Source organism: Phyllostomus hastatus, unplaced genomic scaffold (genome assembly GCF_019186645.2).
Source record: "Phyllostomus hastatus isolate PE091 unplaced genomic scaffold, TTU_PhHast_1.1 phas_scaffold_129, whole genome shotgun sequence".
Taxonomy (NCBI): Eukaryota; Metazoa; Chordata; class Mammalia; order Chiroptera; family Phyllostomidae; genus Phyllostomus; species Phyllostomus hastatus.
The window spans coordinates 4,962,845-4,984,362 of NW_025334009.1; the positions used below are offsets into that span (position 1 = coordinate 4,962,845).

The window sequence follows — 21,518 nt, forward strand, 5'->3', positions numbered from 1 at the left end:
GCCCCAAAGGACGCCTGTCTCATTCTTCCTGAGAGCTGGGACAGGTGGGAAAGGAAAGATGAGATGTGCCATACAGTTCACCGAAGACTGAAGGGTGCCCTCCGGTCTCTGAGAGGTCCAGAGAAGGCTTTCCCGGACTCCAAGATGGGGTCAGAGGCCAAATGCAGCCCACCTAGCGTGCCCACTTTCTCTCTCCTTGTGCTCTCACACCTAACCCTCAATGGCCCAGAAGCCTCTGGGCGAGCGTCACCTGTTGTCATTTACCCCAGACGCTGCTCTGCATTACCAATCCAATCTGGCTTCGTTCTGCCGTAGCATTCACAGTCTCAACTCCCCCAGACAGTTGCAGATCTTCACTTCAGAGAGCAGCACGTGGCTACACGCATGTCGAAAAGAACTTTGCTGCTGGTCAGTGTATTTCCCAGAGGTTGCAGGCACACATTTTATGTCATCCTCTGTATTTTGTGTTTAGGACGGACACAACAGATATTTCCCTGATAAAGGCTCCCAAACACGTTCAGTAGTTACCACCTGTACACAGACACCTAAAGGGGCAGACCGATGCTAGCGAGTCAGGTTCTCCTGTTTGTTGTTGTTGTTGTTGTTGTTGTTGTTTTTTAAATAAAGAATGAAGGGGCCCTGGCCAGGTAGTTCAGTTGGTTAGAGCATCACTCCCATATGCCAAAGTTGCGGGTTCAACCCCAGTCAGGGCACATAAAAAGTCAACCAACGAATGCTTAAATAAGTAAAACAACAAATTAATGTTTCTCTCTAAAATCAGTTTTTTAAAACTTAAATACGAATGTAGTAAACGTGCCACACAATTCTATCCCTGTTTCCTAAGTAGGGCTGGGGGAGCGGGGACTGGTCAGGGGTGGGGGGCCAGGGGAAATCCAGGATATGGGCCAATGATACTAAGTGTTTATCAATGCTTTAGTGGCTGTTACCAGCAAGCAGTTCCTCACAACATGGTTAAAAATGCACAAGTCCACAGCATTTCATTAACTGTTCTGGGGGCATTTTTCCTACTAAGTGCTTCAGAGACTAGAGAAATGAAATAGTATAAACATCAAACCAGTAGCTTAGAATGGAAACCACCTTGGTAAGATAAAACTTCTGAATTTGTGTGGCCTCTGAGCCACTCATTAGCACGAGACAGCTGAAGGATTTCAGAAGCTTGTATAAGGTAACTCCAGAAGCAATTCGGTTTTCAGTGCAATTTGGTTATCAGCTCCTATTTTAGCAATTCTGTGACTTGCTGCCCCAATCTGTTTCAACTTTGTGTGTCTTTTCTCCATTAGGTCCATAAGCAGAAAGCACTGTGGTAAAATAGTTTTTCAAATCATAGGTTCCCAAGTCCACCTGAAGACTGTTAGTAAACGAGCCACAAATTTCTTCTCTGGTTTCCACCAACCCCACCCCCATCACCCACCCCCCCAAAAAGTCAAGTTTCTATCAGAATCTTATATTAATCATTGGAACAAACATTTCTTGATCCCCTGACCGCAAAGAACTTGAAATACCAGAGGAAGATAAACTTTGCCACTGAAGGAAATAGTAGACACAACACTCTGGACACTGTCTACTGCACAGCCAACATCCATCTTTGAGGGAAAATGTTTTAAGAATTTCAGAAAATTTAACAGTTGCTAGGTGACATCCCAGAGCACTTGAATAGTATATGTTTATTATTCAAAATAATACAAAGAACTGGCTAAATTTATGTAAGGATCAAGGCACATACTGAATAGCCTCTGCTTCTGACAATAGTTCCCCAAGGAAACGCATGAGCATAATCAGTTGCTTCTTCCTCTTTTTAGTCTCCTATAGCTGGGTCACTCTGTCCAGCCCTCAGGAACACGTTAACAACACAGCTTGCAAACAGATTTCTCCCCCAGAAAAAAGAAATCCAGCAGCCCACCAAAACTGTCACCAGCCCTTCCCACACTTACCAGTGCCATAGGGAGGATGCAGCTGATGGCAGTGAGCATCAACGGCCTGAAAAAATACAGGTGGTAGTTTCAATTTTTATTTAGAATTCTTACTTGCCAACTGCCTGAAATCTTTTAAGACTACACGAATGAGTCTCCATGCCTCAGCCTGTGCTAAGCCACTTTGTGGTCCAATGACATTTGTTAACACTAGTAGTCACTCACTTCACAGCAGAGATGAAGGAGAGGAGTGAATTACTATGGGCCAGCTTCAGGGCCTGGGGTAGAAAGGGAGGTGGGATCGATAACTAGCCTATCGAAATCAAGATGGATGAATTCAAGCCTTAAGGGATCGAGGGTGAGGCAAGAAGGAACTAAAGGGATAAAAGGAAGAAACAAAGTTAAAGCAGAGACAAAGGAGTAAGTGAACATCTACTAGAATGGGGCAAAGTCAGCAGCAGTGGTGTTGGTAGTGGGTCCCAGAGGGCCTCTGACCTTCGGCGAGACTTATCGCTCAAGTCTGGATTAGGTGCGAGGCCTTCACCTCTCCCACACTTCACACCTACATGCTCTCCAGCCTCTAAAAGGTCAGCTTTCTGGCACCTGCTCGTAACTCTGCTTCCTTTCATTTTTCATTAAAGGTCTCCGTGTAGGAAGGGCTGACATGTAATCGAGGCACCCACATGTTACACGTGCTTTTAAAAAATATAATTAATAAATACAAATTTGAAATTTTCTCTCCAGTCTAACCTTCAGTCCTATTATGATCTCTGATCAATAAAATCATCACAAAAAACCTAGACCTAGTTTTTTATGCAAAGCACAAAAAAGCAAAAATATAAAAGTCAGTATTCCTTGACCATGAGGATACTTTTTTTTAACTATGAAAAATTCCAAGCATCTACAACAGTGAAGAGTACAATGAAACTCACGTACCCGTTAACCAACTCCAACGTCAACTCATGGCCAGGCCCACTGTACCTGCACCTCACCCATTCCCCACCCTCTAAATTACCGTGGAGTAAATCCCAGCCAGTTTATCTTTCAGGGTGCCTGTCAATGAAAATCCTCTGGGAAGTACTTACTACAAAATGCTGGTTACAGCCCCTTCTAGAATTCTAACAGTTTTCGAGGGGGATGCTTCACAGGCAAGATGACCATCATTTCTGCAAACCAAGGAGTTGCTCTCTAATGAAGTGCACACAGTAGGACTAAAAGCCAAGTCTCCTACCATGCTCCTGCAGCCACAAGCCCATCTTGTCCAAAAATGATGCCAAACAATGTTCCGTCTATTCCAGCTACTGCTACTATGAAGAGAGGCAAAGGAGAGAGAGTACCAAATACTATCCAGGCAGTATGATCCAGTCCCGCCTCCAGAGGCGAGCACGCCTTACAGACAAAGCCACAGACTCCAACGGCAGGTGTCAAAGACACAGCTACTGACCGCTGTCCTTAGCACTCAGAACACATAATGCTATTTTTATAACCCTTCTGTTCATGGAAAGCTCCATTAGAATGGAAGCTCCTTAAGAATGTAGATTTTTAAAAACAATTTCCTCCTCCGCCATATCCAACCACTGAGAACAATGCCTGTGCTGCTGGTCTCCTGCGTCTAGTCTGAAGCCACTGCACGCCCATACCCTCCTCCTAGCCCAGGCAGACACCAGGGTCTTCCAAGCCCTCGAAGGATGTAGGAAGAGGCCAGATACAACTCTTATGAGAAAGGCTTAAAAAATGGCTGAAGGGCCAAGAGGTCTTGTGTGGGTTGCAGGAAGGACAGAGATGCTGACAGGTTTGAGGCGGCCAAAATCGAACATGAGTCGGGGAGGGGAGCACTAAGGGGGCGTTCAGGCTGCAGAAGCCACTTGTAAGCTTTTCAACACAGCGAGATAAAGTGGTGCTTTCAGTGCATATATAAGAAAAATATCAAACAGAAGTAGAAAAAGTTTTACTCATTTACACCTCCTCTTTCACCATTCTAAAAAAAGAAGGGGGCAGAAACTATAGGCAAAGGATTGTTTAAGTTATCTTATGGCAGAGATTAAACTATTTCCCCTCATAATTTTTAGCATCCATCTAGAAGTTAAAACAACAGAAGACACTCAGAAAACACTTGTTTATTGGGAACCAACAATTTCTTAACCTACTCCAATTACCGATGAACACAGAAAATCAAATGGTTCATAAAAAGCACTTTGATGACAAAGAACAACACTGTCACACCATTCTTTCCCCCCAGACCCCATCCTCCCAGCCTTCCTATCCAGGGGAATCTCTACCAGTCCTTTCTCTAGGTTCCTCTAGTTGTTACCAACATCACTGAGCATGCCCACCATTCTCTACCAGACACAGTTTACTTGTAACACTCACTACCTCCCCCGCTTCCAAGCCCAACTTTTTAATGTTTAAATCACTATTTTCAGTTCCTCTCTCAATTACCTTTGTGACTTTAAGGTCTTGTTTACAGGACCAGAATTGCAATTTTCTTTATGCTTCAAATGTTTATACCCTTGGGCTACTCAAAAGAGAATCTCCACACATTATCTCAGTCACCGCCAATTATTCATCCTTGTGCCACAGATGAGTTTGCTTTATATTTGGCTCATGATTTTTTTGTGTAATTTTTTTTGCTTGTATGGGAATTCTAATTCCTTCATCCCTTGTAGAGAGTTCTATGGTTTCTTCACCATATCCCAACATTTTCCACTTCATTCTGCCTGTTGCTTGGAATCTACCCCATTCCTGTTCCTGACGAAGTTTTTCTTATCTCCCACCAAAATTCTGTTCAAATGTGGGCTGCTTTGCACACCTGTTGTACAGGTGACGTCATGAGACTTTCCAGTGGACCGCCAGATTAGTTCAACCATTTCTTGAATTATTTATTTTCCTCTTTTTTGATTTTCATCTGCAAGTAAATATATCAGAAAACTTACAAGGGAAGAAAACATAGGAAGTCCTTGATGTCTGAAAATGAGTTTACTTTGGAATGACAGAATTCTAGGTTCAAAATCATTTTCCCTCAGGACTTTGAAGACTGTTGCCGATGAGACATCTGGTTCCCATTTTCTCTTAGAAGACTGGTATATCTTTATGGGGACTTTTAGGGTTTTTTGTCTATCCTTGTTTTTCTGAAATACCACCATGACAATTCTGGTGGTGGGTCTTTCTTTATTCTTCTGGGCAATGGGTAGACCCTTTCAATATGAAGACGACTACTCTCTGTAGCTCCTAGAAGTTTTCTTTTTCTTATAGTTTTTAGTATTTTCCTTCTTGCAATCTTTTATTCTCACTTCCCAAAAATTCTAGTAGATGTTGGATCTCTACATCAATCCTCTGTCTCTTTTTTCACTTTCTTTTTTTTTGTTACCTCTATTGTGGCTTTATATTGAGAGATTTTCTTCATTTTATCTTCTTATCTACCTACAGACTCTTTTTGAACTTGGCAAATCTATAATTCACTTTCACAAGTTCTTTCTGATTGTTTTTTCTTGATGGCCTGTGTTTTATAGATGCCACATCTTCCTGAATATCTTGGAGAATACTAAATAGTGAGCTTTTAAAAATGAGCAAACTTATCTAATGGTCTGTTTCTCCTAAGGCCATTTTTTCTGTTTCTCTCTTATTTTGCATGTTTTCCTCGATGTCTGGTGATTCTTGGTTTAGCCATTCACATTAGAAAAACTAAGGGTCACCAAAAAAAGAATGAAATACTGATACATATTACAACTTGGATAAACCTCAAAAACATTATGCTAAGTGAAAGCAACCAGACACAAAAGGTCAAACACTGCATGATTTATATGACACGTATAAAATGTGTAAATCCATGGAAACAGAAAGCAGATTAGTGACTGACTGCCAGTGCCTGGGGAGAGTGGAGAGTAAATGCTTAACGGGAACCAGGTCTCCTTTTGGGATATGAGAACTAGATGAAGAAGACAGGGGCACAGCACTGTAAATGTACTAAATGCCACTGAACTGTGTACTTTAAAATGGGTAATTTTAGGTGAATTTTACAGTTTAAAAAGGTGGGGGAGACTGCGTGTGTGTCAGGAAAACAAACCCCAACCCTGTGTGTGTGAACAGAGCCTGTGAGCCGGCAGGTTTCTCTTTAGGGTGTCCCATCAGACTCAAGGGCCTCCAAAACCGCTGACGAGGTCAGCCAAATCTTACATGCTCTAAAAGCCATGTTTCTCCCAACGTTACTGGATTTCTAAAAATAAGGAGGTGGTCCTGCCCACAGACGAGGGAGGGGCTGGGCTGGCTGTCCTACATACACACATTTAATGAAGCCCCCCGTGTGCAGCACACTTATCCCTCCCAGCCTTTGTCAGCCAGGCCGGAGTCCACAGCCTCTCCGAAGAGCTGCTGGACAAACTGTTACCAGGTACAGTGATGTTCCCACAACCTGTTCTCTGTTAGTATGTTTATAACAGGTACATGCCTTTTCTTTCATTTTCATAATCTTTAAAAATGGAGGAGCACCCCATATTTACCTAACGCTCTTTAACAATCTCTCTCCCTGCATTCTGCAACTCTCCAGGTAACCACTGATTTACTTTCCTTTACAACAGATTAGTTGGCCTTTTCTAGAACCTTATATAGTTGAAATCATAAAGTGTTTGTGTTTACTCTTCACTCCCTGAGTCCCCTCACGCAGCACAGTTATTCTGAGACTTATTTATGATGCTTATATAAGCAGCTCACCCTTTTTATACTGCTGAGAATGTGTTGTTCCTCGGGCGTGCCACTATTTGCTCATTCATCTGTTTGTGAATATTTGGGCTGTTTCCAGTTTTGGGCTCTTACATGAATAAAACTGCTACAGACATTTGAATACCAGACAAATAAAAACAAATGGAGGGGACCCTGATGGGTGTGGTTCTGACTGTTGGGCGTCATCCAGCAAACCAAAAGGTCACCGGTTCTATTCCTGGTCAGGGCACATGCTAGAGTTGCAGGTTTGGTCCCCAGTTGGGGCAGGTACAACAGGCAACCGATCGATGTTCCTCTCCCTCTCTTTCTCCGTCCCCCCCGCCTCTCTAAAAATAAATAAGTAAAATCTTTAAAACAACAACAAATGAACAGAGGACAAAGGTATATGAGGGCGGCCAACCATTTTGAAGCAGAAACAATAAGCTAATAAAAAGATGTGACTGTGCTCTATTACAGTGTCATTAAATTCACAACTTTCAAAACATTCACATTGTATTTATGATACAGATACTATTAGTCATTTTTACAGTTACTCATTACCAACATGAACATAGGAACTCACTTTTACCTTGATAACCACCGAACTATGAAAGTACATCTGGACATCAAAAATACTGCAGGAAACCTATCCACCTCTACGGTAGTCGGTGGCAGGTGTCTTTCCCCACTTTGGTTACGAAACCAGTACTCTGAACGCTGGACACATCCTTTCAACAGCAAAGGAAGGGCGCACTCCTCCCTCCTCACTTTGATAACCCGAATCATTACACAATATTTTTTTGTACTTCCACGTGAATATAATGTAAAATACCCCATCTCACCTCTGAAGAGCATGTTTCATTACATCTGCATGAAGGTCAGGCTGCTGCATCAGAATTGCCAAAACAAATTCTGACATGCACCCCACACTGGGAACCACACGTTCGTTAGGTATATCCCATCTCCATGTAGAAAACCGCTGGCTTCATGGAAGCCCTTTGACAAGTATGTCCTCGATAAACAGGAGCATACAGAAATGAGCTCTGGGTTGTCAACTTTTGCATTTATTGACCGGGCTTACACAATCAGATCAACAATAAGCAACACTTACTAAGAACAAAACATAACCAGGCATTTTAGTAGGTGTTATTATGCAAAGGAAAAAACGTTGGCCTCCATCTCATAGAGTTCAAGCCCTGGTTTACAAGCTACTAATGTGCAGTAAGTCCAAGTACGTACCAAGAAACATGCACACAGCGGTGCAGAGACAAGAGTGCCCAACTCGGCCTCAGGATCAAAGGAGGGCTTCATGGGAGAAGGGAGTCAAGGGCAAGTCTTCAGTTTCCAGCTTGGTGAATGGTGGTATCAAGTAAGACAGAGAATCCAGGAAGCCAAGTTTAATGGCATTGGAGTTACTTCTTATAAAAGGAGGCAAGGCTACATACAGATGTTGAGAGCACTGAAGAGACTGGTGAGAGCCTACAGCAAGGGATGAATGAGAATGGGTAGAGCAAGCACTGGCCAGAAAAGAAACTGCTAGTCAGAAAGAGTGACTTCCCCAGATACAGGGACCACTCTTTATTCATGGTTATAAAAACGGCTTTGTTCTCCTGTTCAATTTTTCTAACAAACCTCTCGCTCATTCTGCCTGTATTTTTCTCTATCTATGATTAATAACTTATAGTTATCACAGTAAAACCATTTCATGTTTATAAAGGTTTGTGACAGTTCAAAGAAAAGCTTATAAATTCTTAGAATTCATGTCAGTTTATCAGGCCACAGGGCAGACACATTTCAAAAGGAGCAACATAAGAAACTTCTTGCTGTCTCACACTGCATTTCTCAAATCTTTCCTACAACTCCTCTCTCTTTTGGGCAGAGAAAGCTAATCCTTTACATTTTTCCTAGAGTAGCAGGGACAAGGACAAAGTAAAAAACAGAGAGGAGAGAGAGAGAGAGCAAACGCATGCACACGTGCACACCAGGGAGACAAAGCTAGAGACAGAGAAAAAGTTAAAGTAAGGGGGGTGTGCCTCGATAACAAGGACCCCAAAGTCAACTCAACATTTCATTAAGCAGTGCTGTCAACGCAAAGAACAAGATCAAACACCAAAGCCAACCAAAAATGTCAGAACAACAGACAGGCTATATTATATATATCCCTGTATCCTTCTCCTGGTCCCAATTCAAAATTGTTAGCATAATTTTTACTTTTCTTATTAGTGAGCCCCAGGAGCAGGGCACCAGAATCTCCAGATGAAGGCAAAAGAATCCACACGACCCAAATACCACATGCACGCTAGGAGGCATCAGTCAGCAATATGCCACCTAGAGCCTTCCTCCATGGGGCTCCTACTCCATGGGGCTCCTACTCCATGACTCAACTGGCACACTCCTAAGGAAGTGTTTTAAGGAACCCCAGCAAACACGTGAAAACCATATCACCACTGTTGATATGTTCTGCTCTTGCCCTGCTTCCACCATAAGTTAAGCATTTATTTGAATACTCGTGTGCCAGGCACTTGACATGCACCCTCTCATTTAATGCTCTAAAGGAGATACTGTTATTACTATTCTGTAGATGAGAAAACTAAAATACAGAGATATTGAGAAAGTTGCCCAAGTCACATTATATTAAATGGCAGAAAAGGGGATGAAGCTCAATCAGCTGAGTACTAGCCAAGGCTCTAAGTCCCAACATACACAAGGCCACGTTCCATGCAAATGCTCACAGCAGTATAACCATCCCAGCTGTAACACGTAAGTATTCACCTAAATGCCCAACGGGGAAAGCTTGAGCAAATTATGGTTCAAGAACAAGATGGTGTAGTATACAGCCATTTAAAGTAATCTGACAATGAAGTAAAAATGGGGAAATGTTTGAAATATATATGAAAATACATGTACATACTGATTACTAGAACGTAATGTTGACCAGGGTGGGGATTTTTGTTTATTCTGTTCACGGCTATTTTTCCCAGTGCAAGGCACAAATAGTAGGTTGGACAATATTGGCTGAATGAATGAATGAACCACAGCACAGTAATATTATGTATGAATATGTACAATATCTGAAGGATAATAAACAAGGAAGAAAATTTATTTTAGGTTAATGGAATTATGAATGACATTCTTTCTTTAATATTGCAGTAACATCAACAAAAAACTTAAATATAAATAAATTCAGGATTAAGACACACATGTGGGATTAGAATCACCCCTTGGTTACAAATGGTTTACATGGTTCCTAAGGCACAATAAAAAGACTAGAATGAAAGCTGGCCCTGACTCTGATGAAGGGCTTCTTTTCTGGAAGGCAGCAAGCATGTTGTGTGTGGTGCCAAGTACACAGTGAGCACACAAAGTCAATGATGACAATAACCTTTGTAAACTGGCAAGACAGGGACAACTCTAGCACTAGTTGTACTCAGGCAATTCTCAATGTCACTCTGGACATTTCTCACCTCCCTTTAAAGAATAAATTTATACATCACCAGTTAAAATACAAATCAGACTTGACTTAAAGCATTGCGAGGTATTGCAACACACCCACTAACACCCAGTTATTTGGAACAGGAATTTAATCTAGATTCTACTGAGATACAGGCATGCAAAGAAACCTGACATCAGGTTATAAAAATAGAAAACAGATGGCTGCTCAGCACACAAACAGTGTTACTATGCTCAGCTTAAAGATACTTTAACCTGAGTAATAACAAAAACAAAAATTTAATTAATAAATATATAAATAAAAATAAAAGCCTTAAAATTCAGCTACATCAGGATATAAAAAAGTTGATTTAATGAATAAAATTTAAAGCACTGTCAGATGTACAAAAACTTGGTGCCACTTAGAGAAAGACTAAATAAAAGGTACTTTGTGCTAAGAACAGCAATTCCTTGTTAAAAGTGTCAAATACATAGAAACCAGGTTGTTTTAAAACTGGGACTATTAAAGACTTCTGCACTTAAGAATCAGAAGCCCTGAAAACTCATTCTGATTCATGCACAAAGGGGAATAACCATCTACCAAAAAATCTTAAGACATTTTTCCAGCCAGATTCTAAAACAAATCCAAGCAAGAGGGGGGGCAGAATGGTGTTCTAGGAAACATTTTCCCAGTACTATCGCAGTTAATACCGCAATTCAAAGAGCAAGAAGAACAGTAATAAAAACACTGAAAATAACTAGCTTATTTCTCCAACCCTACCTGGGAAATACCAGGCTTGAGAAGTGAACAGCACAGTTCAGTGTTTAAGTCTAAAAAATCTGTTCCTTCCTTCCAATAGTAAAGACACTTCGGATTGCATTACGATCCTCCACATTTCATTCCTTTCACCTGTACACCTTAGTCTCCCACCCCAGCCCAGAAGGGAACATTCTTATCCTCATGCTTATCAAACCACTGGGTCTGGACTTCTGTTACCGACACTGCCCTTCCACCACACCTTCAAGGTTCTCCCATCAACACACCGCTCAGACAGCTCACTGTACATTAGACCTAGCCCAAAGTCAACTATCTCTTCCCCCCTCTTAGGCAACTGGGCGGGGCCCAGCACAACACAGACTCTCTGGCCCAGACCCCCAACAGGCTGCTGAGAGGAGGGCGCACTGCAGCACACACCTCTGGACCATCACCGAGGAAAGAGGCCTGGGCTCTACCAGCTGAGCCCCTCCCTGAGCAGTCTGATAGCAAATGCCTCATAAGTTTCACGGAACAGCATCAACAGGATTCACTGAAGGACAAAATTCTTTTTGGCTATTGCACACATGGTATTAAAAATGCCTGTTATTACTAGAAAGGGCCTCTCTCACCTATAACAATAATAAAATAATCTTATAAGTTTTATATAAATATAGTGTATAAAAAAGGAAACTTTGTTTTCTTCCAAGATTCATACATGATTGCTAAAAGTATTTGTCATAGCCCTCCTACAACACAATACTTCACTTGGCAATCATCTTATCTCTCATTACACCTCTGTAGGATGATAGCTCTTTTGCATAACAATGCTTCTTGTTTTGCCATTATTTGAACAGCACCCCCCAACAGATAAGCATTTCCTCTGGTGTCTACCCACAGCCTTTGATCAGCTTTTCTGGGCATTTTCCTTTCTCAATTAATGCCCTTACTCATGAACTAGTCCCAGAACACAGTTAGCTGCTCTCAGCCCAGAGGACCCCACTAAACCAAAAGCTCAGTGTCCCAGACAGTTGGGGTTTTTCTACCTAAGAAACATCAAACCTGCCCTGGCTGGTGTGGCTCAGTGGATTGAGTGCTAGCCTGCGAACTAAAGGGTTGCTGGTTCAAGTCCCTGTTGGGGCACGTGCCTGAGTTGTGCGCCAGGTCCCCAGTAGGGGGTGCAGGAGACACAACCACACACGGATGTTTCTCTCCCTCTCTTTCTCCCTTCCCCTCTGTCTAAAAATAAATAAAATAAAATCTTAAAAAAAGACATCAAATCCCAAAAGGCAATAAAAGGCTTAACTTTATGCTAAACTATGGTTCAATAAGCAACTGCCAGCACACACAAAAGAAGTAACACAGACATGAGTAACAGTGAAAAATTCAAGCCATTCCTCAAACTTAAGATAGCTTGTGTTTATGGACAGCTTTCCACAAAACTGTAATTTTTAACAACATGAATGTCACATTTCCTACTAGCCAAATAGCACCTACATCATATGAAAGAATGAAGTATGTCAGCATGTCACAGACCTGTACAAACAGCACCGTGACCAATGGGGAAAATCAGCAGTGATCTGGGAGACGACTACTGATCCCCACTCAGAGACACATGCAGAAAGGGAGCTACTGCAGCCAAAGCACCTGTGAACAGCATTTTGTCAACTCGGCACTTAATTATTCCCTTCCACCTCAAAAAATATTAATTATAAAAATAAAAACACTAGTTTTTAGCCAGTGTAAAAGAGGAAGATTGTGTGTGACTCCTTTGTTTATTTTCCACTGTGTCACCCACTCTAGCGCCTGCAGCCTACGGGCAGAGGCCAGGCAACCGTTTAAGGCCACAGTCTGCTCTGGCATGGGACACTGAGAGAGACCCAGAGGGACGGGCCCGCCATAACCCCAAACCCATGCATCTCCTTCACCCTCATCTCTGGTCAAATCCCCACACCACTTAGAACATCACCGAGTCCCTTCATGTGCAGCCAAGCCACCGGAAAAGCCAGGATGCCTGCTGCCCAGGCCCAGAATGAAAATGATCTAAACTTGCTCCTCAATGAGGGGAAAAATCTATCCTCTAACGTCATCTAAATTTCCACGGATTCTTTTCCTTTTTGCCCCATTTTCTATTAATCTTCCCTATATTTCAACTTTCTTCCATCCTTTTTATTCCTTCATCTCTGTTCCAAGTTCTTTTGCTACTTCTTTTCAGGACCCCGAGGGCCGGAATAATACCCTCTTATGACAGTAGAGAAGGATGTACACCAGGAACGAGGGAATCTAGCTCACACCAACAGCACCAGCTACGGCCATCAACAGTTGGCAAAATCCACAAGTATCCAAGAAATAATTCAATGCCTACTATGGTTGAAACACTGTGACAGGAATGATGGGGCATACAATGTATAAAGCAGTTTCTGCCCTCCAATAAGTAACGTTCTTCTAGTTGAAGAAACCATGCGACAATATGTGGAAAAGGTTAAACACGTGGGCTAGGTACTGAGACTAAAGGCACAACCACAGTTTTCTAGGGGTTCTTAAGGAGACTCACTCAGGGGAAGGACGAGCTAGACTCCGAAGGAGCCCTGAAGGACTAAAAGGCGAGGAAGGCCTTCCTAGGGAGAGAAGGCTTTTCAGAGGGCTGACCATATGTCAGCATAAGGAAAGATGTAAAATGGTGAATTTGATGTTACATGTATTTTACGACACACACACACACACAAAAGATGGAAAGAGAGGCTCCTGGGCCCTCACCTGTCTCTAGCAGTGTAGGAAAGTCGGCACAGAGGGCCTGACAAACTGAAAACTTCTATGAATAGATGGAAACACTCAGAGGAACTTAGTCAACAGACACTGTCCAACACATAGCCCCACACTTGACAATTCCTCTTCCAACTGTAAATACCAACATTGTATATAACCTGGCAATATGATTAAAGCAAAAGAAGCTAGCTGACCAGAGAGGGAGAGGTGTGCAGGGTAAGGAAGAAAGAAACCTGATGCCTCTCTTTATTAGGGCAACCCCCTCTAGAGACAGAAGTACCAGCAGCTCTGCTGTAGCTATGGTGCAGAAATCCCAAACCCCGAGGTCCTAATGGGTCTCCTTTCTCCAGAGTTTTTTTCTGTTAAGCACAAAAGAGAAAGTCTGCAATCACCTCAAGAAGTGAGTCACAAAAAAAAAAACCTCTAGCATTCAGCTTCTAGATAGTTGCTAAAAAAGCCCTGAGTATCTAAATTCAAGGTTAGTCTTTGCTGACCACCTGGGGGAAAAAACCTAAACTAGTAGATAACTGTTAGAGAAATCACACACAGCACACTTTAGTTATTTCCATTTAAATACCAACAAGATTGTTTGACTGAAATCACACCAATGTACCCTTGACCTTCAATTTGAACAGACAACAAAGTCTATAATAGCTCCTGAAGGAAGGTCAAAGAAAACAGTAAAATAAGAAAAATCTCCTCATTTTCACATAATGGCCAACACAGAGAAGAAAGAAATGTGCTGGGAAATTGTCTACATGACCGTAAAAATATTCATAGTACGTAATGTTCTATGTGACTGTATAATATACTAGTGCAATATTACTTATTACAAAATGTTCATAGTGAGGACAGTAACTGGCCTGAGGTGTAAGAGACTGAAAAATACGATAGTTTAAGTTTAGTTAAAAATACAGTGCTTGATGGAATAACCAACTTTATTACTTCTTTAAAATTTCCGTATTAACAACCCTCTCAAATAAGTGAAATACAAGCTATGAGAACTTACTTTATTCTTGTATTTATTGCTATAAGATTTCTTCCAACATTAGTCACCAGCATATGAAACAAATGAGGTCATTAGCTCAGAGGCGCTGATTATTTAGGGCAAACCAGGTGCCTAGGCACTTCTCACGACATTTATCAGTCACTCAACATGGCTGTGTACAAGATGGTGATTCTGATGCTTATCATGTCTTAATAAAGTTTCATAAGACTCACATTCTTAAACAAGTGTTAATTTGCAATTCTGCTTCTACATAGTTCTAGTCTATCATTTCTGAATCTGCCCTCCTTTCTAATTCTTGGCGGTCTGGGAAACTGAGGGTCTTAGATATGCATGTATTAGAAAACAAGGTAAAAATGATCCAACATATACTCAGATTTGTTTTCAAGCTACAGGGCCATTCCATCAGTCTGGAGGAAACATTAGTTAGCAATAGCTCAAATTCAGATTTAAGATTTAATTGAGGGGGGATTACACTTGGCACTGACAACACTGCTCACCTTTAAGACAGAGGCTAAGCTGGTCATGTGCTCATTGAGAGCACCCTCGGACTCCTTGTAGGTCAGGCAAGTAAACTGGTACTCCTCAGGATCAAAGGCATCAGCCCCCTGCTGCTCCACATCGCTGGCTACTCCCACATAATAGTCCTCTATGTCCCCAGGGTCCTCGTCCTCTTCCTCCTCTTCACAATTTGGGTCATAGTCCTCTTCATTGCTGTCAGACCCCTGGCTATTCATGTCCACAGACATCTTAGCATCCAGCCAAGTTGCAAATCAGGAAAGCAGGGTTTTTTCCCCTCCCCCCAATCTTTACCACTTTCTCAAATACATTAGTGTTTTTGTCTTCTAAGGAAGAAAAAGAAAAAAAATGCACGTTACTTTCACTGTGAGAAGTTGTAACAGAAGTCATTCAAGAGTCAAAATGGCATAGCCCTGGCCCTACACCCACTATGGCCTATTCCCAACTCTTGTCTCAGATAGGTCACCTCCCCTCATCCAAGGGAAACCCTTTCCTGGAGGGGCAGAAGTGGCTGATAATGGTAACTTCACATGAAGGCCCTAGTGTGAAAAAGTAAGGCTGCTCTGTGTCAATGCGTCCCTTCTGCCAGAATCTTTAATAGAGAAGCACATCCCCACAGCTGCCCACAGGGGAAGCAATGTAAAGGCTGAACTACCAAAGTTTATAATCACTTTGCTAATCACATCCCACTTAATGGTGACAAAGACAGCACATAAACAGGGACACAGTTCCCAATATATACAATAGCTAGGGAAAAAAATCACTCTGTCACAGACATCACTCTTAGACATCTGGAAGCAGTTGCATAGTTAGTAAAGAAAACAAGCCACATAGCTCTTCAACATCTTCCTCTAGCCTGCAAAGTTAACTGACTCGGTCTTAAAGGGTTTTTTACCCATCCTTTAAATAGAGTACTTAGGGGCAAAGAGACTGACCTAATAATGAAGGAAAACTACAGATATTCTCTGTCTTAGCATGATCAAGGCTAGGGAAAACCAGAATCTATTTAGGGCGAAAAGGTCAAATGAAAACAGCTACTGAAAAATCTTCACAGCTGCCCTGGCAGTTGTGGCTCAGTGGATTGAGCGCTGGCCTGCAAACCAAAAGGTTGCTGGTTCAATTCCCAATCAGAGCACATGCCTGGGTTGCAGCCGGGTTCCCGATGGAGGGGTGCGTGAGAGGCAACCACACACTGACGTTTCTCTCCCTCTCTTTCTCCCCCCCTTACTCTCTCTCTAAAAATAAATAAAATATTAAAAAAGAAAAAGAGAAATCTTCACAGTTCAAAATACTACTCAATCACATATAAATGAACAGAGAATACTAGTTGAGAAAGCAAAATAATCACAAGTACTAACTTCAACTCAAAGACATTGGCAAATACCCATTAACTTCTCTGCACAAGTACTATTTCAAGTGATAATTTCCAATAAATAATATCAAATAGTGACCTAAATCTAAAAACAGACAACCTTAAAATGCAAGAGCATTTAAACTGAATGGTATGTAAATAATTTACACAAACAAATCTGAATTAAATACAAATGTAAAGTCTATTTGAAGTAGATAACCTCTAAAAAGAAATTAAGCCAAAGATTAAAAATGTATATACTGAATATGTAACCAGTCTAAAGGACTGTAGAGCCTCATTTTAATAATAAAATTTAAAATAAATTCAGTGAATCTAAGTTTGATGTTGACTACAAATGCCCAATTTTTTAAAATCATGTAAGAGAACAGTAATGTAGTATTTGCAATTTCACTTTTAGTAAGATGTTTTATGTGGTAGAACCACCAATTCACAACTGAACTTAACTATGGTAGTTTTCATTTAGAAAAAAAAGTTAAAATTTAAATTACAAATACCTGTAATCCTTGAAGATCTTTCAGAAAGATGTTGCCCAAATACTCTGTCATATGATTTCCATCTAAAATGAAAAGAGAAAATTCTAATTATGTATTTTAAATTGGTACCCTACTTTTGCAAGTTTATTTTTTAAAAAGCAAAGACATTTAAAAGGACAAGCAGGAAGAGACCAGAACAACTATGAAATTACAACTGACCCTTGAACATGGATCTGAACTACATGAGTCCACTTATATGTGGATTTTTTTCAATCAATACTATAAATATATTTTCTCTTCTTTGTAATTTTCTTAATATTTTATTTTCTCTAGCTTACCTTATTGTAACAGTATAACATATAATACATGTAAACACAAAACGTATTCATTAACATTTATGTTATTGGTCGATAGTACACTATTATTTAGGGACTTAAAAGTTATACACAGCCGTGGCTGGGTGGCCCAGTTGGTTAGAGCATCATCCAGATATGCCAAGGTTGCAGGTTCGATGGCCAGTCAGGGCACATACAAGAAGCAACCAATGATGCATGAATAAGTGCAACAACAAATCGAGGTTTCTCTCTCCCTCTAAAAATCAATAAGAAAGTTATACATAGATTTTACACTGTGCAGGGGGCAACACCTCTAATCCTCACATTATTCAAGGGTCAACTGTATTTCCTTGTATGTCCCACAGAAATCCATTTCTCATAATTATATTGACAAATTAAGTGGTCCTCTTAAAAGAAAGAAAGTATTCAAAATCAAGAGCTGACAATAACCTAACTTGGGGTGCTGATGATGGAAATGTATACCCAATTCCCTCCCTCAATTTGAAAGCCAACCTATTGTTCAATCCTAAATGTGGACAAAGTAAATTGCAACCGACTTAAAACTGGATTTTTACTATAAATTCACTTCCACTGTAGTAATCTAACACTTACTGAATACTGCCAATATTTCAGACCTCACTTTACTCACAAAAAAATTATTTTCAAATAAAAAATGTCCCTTCCAGGATGACACTAGGCAATATTGACTCCCAATTCCCACCTCTCTTCTGACATGCTCAAGGGCCTCCTGTCAGAGATCCAGACCCTGCTATCTAAGACGAAGTAAGTACTACTTGCTTATCCAATTAGGTATTTTATGTCTATTTCTTAATCCTTTCGGATTTCTCAGAAAACTAGAGCTTACAACTTCTAAACATAAGACAAGCAAATACAACCTAAATGAAAAGCAAAGTCTGAACAATAACTGTGGCATAGTATTTTCAAAATACTGGAGGAGCAATTGAGTTTTTAAAAAATCTTTTTTCTTTTACCTGTATTTTTATGTAAGATACCGTGTACTGGGCAAACAAAATCGATGAATATTGCTCCTATCTACGAAATATCACTACCAATAGCTCTCCTGTAATGAGAGCCAATTTCAGGACCAAGTCCTTCTCAGCAAACCTCCACAACCCAACAAAGCGGCTGTCATCTAGTTCTTACAAATGAGGAAGCTCAAGTTCAAAAAAGTTAAGTAACTTGCCCACAGAGCTGGCAACCAGAAGACACCAGTGACACCCACCCACCAGATTCATGGACTTTGGTGATTCATAACTCCCCATCGTCCTTCCGGGGAGCCTGATACTATCCACAAAGTTACCTCTGGAATCGCAACAAAAGAGCCCGCTTTTCCCTTCCTTGGATTCCTCTCCAGGATTTGGGCTTACTGGTTGCTCAGGCTTCTCACCAACCAAATATTCAAGAAGCAGAGGAAAACTTCAGGTTCCCCTCCTACAAGGGAACCTGGAAGAAGAGAACACCATTTAGTACTTACTGGGTGTTCCAGGTTCACTTTTAAAATAAACACTTAACTTTTAATCTTTTACTATTCTACTTGAAGAGTGCTGACATCGCTCAAAGGGGCCAGTATGCCACTGCCTCATTAACAACTAATGACGGCACTTTAATTTCCTTAGATGTTAAAGACTATTCCTACATCCCAGACGGAAAAGGAATAAATTACTTTTCCCCAGAGCCAAAGACCTGACACCCACTCTGGGCTACAGGGTCTAAACTTAAGACTTCCCAGTGTGAAGGACAAGAACAGAGATTGTTTGGTGACTCTGGAGATGTTTATTCCAGATACAATTTTCAGCCCTGAACGGTCATTGCAAGTCTACATCTCCGAAGAAAACTCCTTGGCACAAAAATATTATATGCACCAGCAACTTAGCTTCAAAACCTCACACTATGCCTGAACTGTCATACGCAGCAGCTGCTAGCCGCATGTGGGTTTTAAGTTTTAACTTAAAAATTAAATAAAGTGTAAAATTTGGCTTTTCGGTCGCACTGGCAACAAGTCAAATGCTCGTGCCTAGTGGCTACCCTACTCAACAGCAAAGGTAAAGACTATGTCCGCTGGGGCAGAGAGTTCCACAGGGCAGAGCAACCAACAATCAGCACTGAGTGGGAAGTCATCCGAGAACACCGCTGTCTCTCCCGCGGCTGGCACGGCGGCGTCCCGCGAGGCGGCGACGCGGCTCCTGGGCCGCATGTACCTTCCAAGGTGGCGAGATATCTGCGAGGACACGGACCCACGCGCTGGGGGACCCTTCACAGGCGGACGTTAACTAACCGCGCGGCCGCCCTGCGACATCTCCCAACACTGACTCGAGTGGGGAGCCCCGGAGGCGGCGCGCCTGCCTGCGCGCCCGTTGGGGAGGGCCCAGATGTGCCGGCGCCAGTCGGTCAGAGGCGATGGCCTCTGACCTCTCCGCGAGCTGAGGCGTTAGGAGGAGAAAAAAACGGAGACGCCAAGCACTCGCCGGCTCGCTCGCCTCGGCCATATACTTCAGCCGCCCCTCTGCAGACGGCGGCGGGAGTTAAGATGAAGTACCGGCTGCCCGAGGCGCCGAGGCCTCAGGGGCGACGACGAAGGCGGAGCCCCGGCCGGGCTTGGGAGGCGCGCTGAGAGCCCACCCCCCTCCCCCGGCCCGCCGGGTAAACAAGGCCGCAACTCTGTCCTCACACTTACCGGGGGCCGCGATCCCTCGGCCGCTGAGTCCGGGCGGGCCGGACTGGGTCAGGCCGGACCAGAGGGAACGGACCCTGGCGGGACGGCAGCGGCGGCGGCGGCCGACGCCGGTCAAGGCCCGCGCTACTTCCTCCGCCGGAGCGTTCTCCGCAACTCCGGAAGTGCTCGGCGCGTTTGCGTCACTTCCGGCCCGGGGTCGACCCGCGGTCGCTGGGGTCGCGGCGGGCGCAGTGTAATAATTACCCTTCCGTCAACACTTGTTTCTGGCTCAGTGCTCGGTCCCAGAGGCTGCCCTCGTGGGCACGCCGGGCTCCGGGGGATGCGGAAAGCCGCAAAGTAGAGGGTTCGGCTTACTGCGGCATGGTCACAGCATCGCTTCCTGCTTTCGGGTATCAGCGCCACCCGCCGGGATACTTTTAACCAGCGTTTTTCTGATGGACTCCTCACTTTGCTCTTTGTACTCGGGTGCTGGACACGGTTATAACTTGGCGTCTGTGGAGTGGATAAAGGACTGTTGTTTCTCTCAGGGCCTTTGGGTCAGCGCGCCAGGCCCGCATTACGCCTATGCTTTGAGGCCGTCGCCTAGGTGGCCCCTGAGCAGCCGAACTCTCCGCACCCTGCCCTGATTCGCTGTCCAGTTCTTCCGCTTCCCATTCAACGTATGAGACAGTCTTAACTGCCTTGCTGTACATCTTTTTCAAACAGTATAGGAAGTACCAGCTATGACTTGTCGTGCTTTCTAGGACCTGTTGTCAACTGTTAAGGGTAGACTGAGCCACGGAGGTCCACTCAAGTTGCTGCTGCACGAGTGGAAACGCCATTGTGAAGCCGGTGATGTTAGGGAGTGCCCTAGGCTGTGCAAGTGCATAGATAACCCAAACCATTCCCACCCATGCACTAGTCGTATATGTACTGATATTCGAGATACCTGTGTGTAATGGGGCTCTCTAACTTAGTTCTTGCTTCTTGTATGTACTGGTGTATTTCTCATACATGAGATTCAGCTTCCAGTTTCAGAACATATGCCTAGGTCAGGTGCAAATACGTGCTAGAAAGACCCAAATTAATTCGGAGTGAAAATTAATAGTAATAAGTTAAAATGTATTGTAGGGTCGTGAATTTTGTATATCAGCATCATAAAAGTGTACTATAATCTACTGTACTTACTACATTTGTTTTGAGGAAATATCCCTTTAAATTATTATACTAGCAAAGGACCCAAATTATATTTTCTGCAAATGAAATGTCAACTAGAAGTTCTCACTTTGGGCTACTGGTAATAAATCCTCTCTTGGTGAGTAAAAGGGAAACAATACGTTTTTCTATAGAATATTCTTTTTGCAAAATAGAAAAATGAGGTCACTCACATATTTAGCACACTAGTATACATACAATATATTGGAATCCTATGTATTATACTTAATTGTCTGCCTATCTTTCCCCTTGTACAGATCCAACCTGTTTTCAATATTACTACATTAAATAAACATGTATTGGGCTATGATAATAACAATTTTATTTTTTTAAGATTTTATTCACTTTT

General features: G+C 42.4%; 1 protein-coding gene and 1 non-coding gene across 7 annotated transcripts in view; both read right to left on the bottom strand.

Moving 5' to 3' along the window:
* Nucleotides 1-20,155, bottom strand: part of ARIH2 (ariadne RBR E3 ubiquitin protein ligase 2) — a 47,795-nt gene extending 27,640 nt beyond the window's left edge. The window contains exons 1-4 of one of the 6 annotated variants that reach the window (XM_045856609.1): nt 19,976-20,155; nt 16,967-17,028; nt 15,082-15,426; nt 1,959-1,998 (exon numbers count right to left, since the gene is read on the bottom strand). In XM_045856609.1, the coding sequence (XP_045712565.1) occupies nt 1,959-1,998; nt 15,082-15,330 (289 nt within the window). In that variant the 5' untranslated portion in view covers nt 15,331-15,426; nt 16,967-17,028; nt 19,976-20,155. Of the gene's footprint in view, nt 1-1,952; nt 1,999-15,081; nt 15,427-16,966; nt 17,029-18,601; nt 18,745-19,975 lie in introns of those variants that run through there. The other 5 variants (XM_045856607.1, XM_045856605.1, XM_045856606.1 and 2 more) reach the window with 5 other exon arrangements.
* On the bottom strand, nt 12,593-12,726 carry LOC123830902. Its single transcript, XR_006787838.1, has one exon. It is a non-coding gene; the product is annotated as a small nucleolar RNA SNORA42/SNORA80 family (small nucleolar RNA).
* Nucleotides 20,156-21,518: the final 1,363 nt, after the last annotated feature.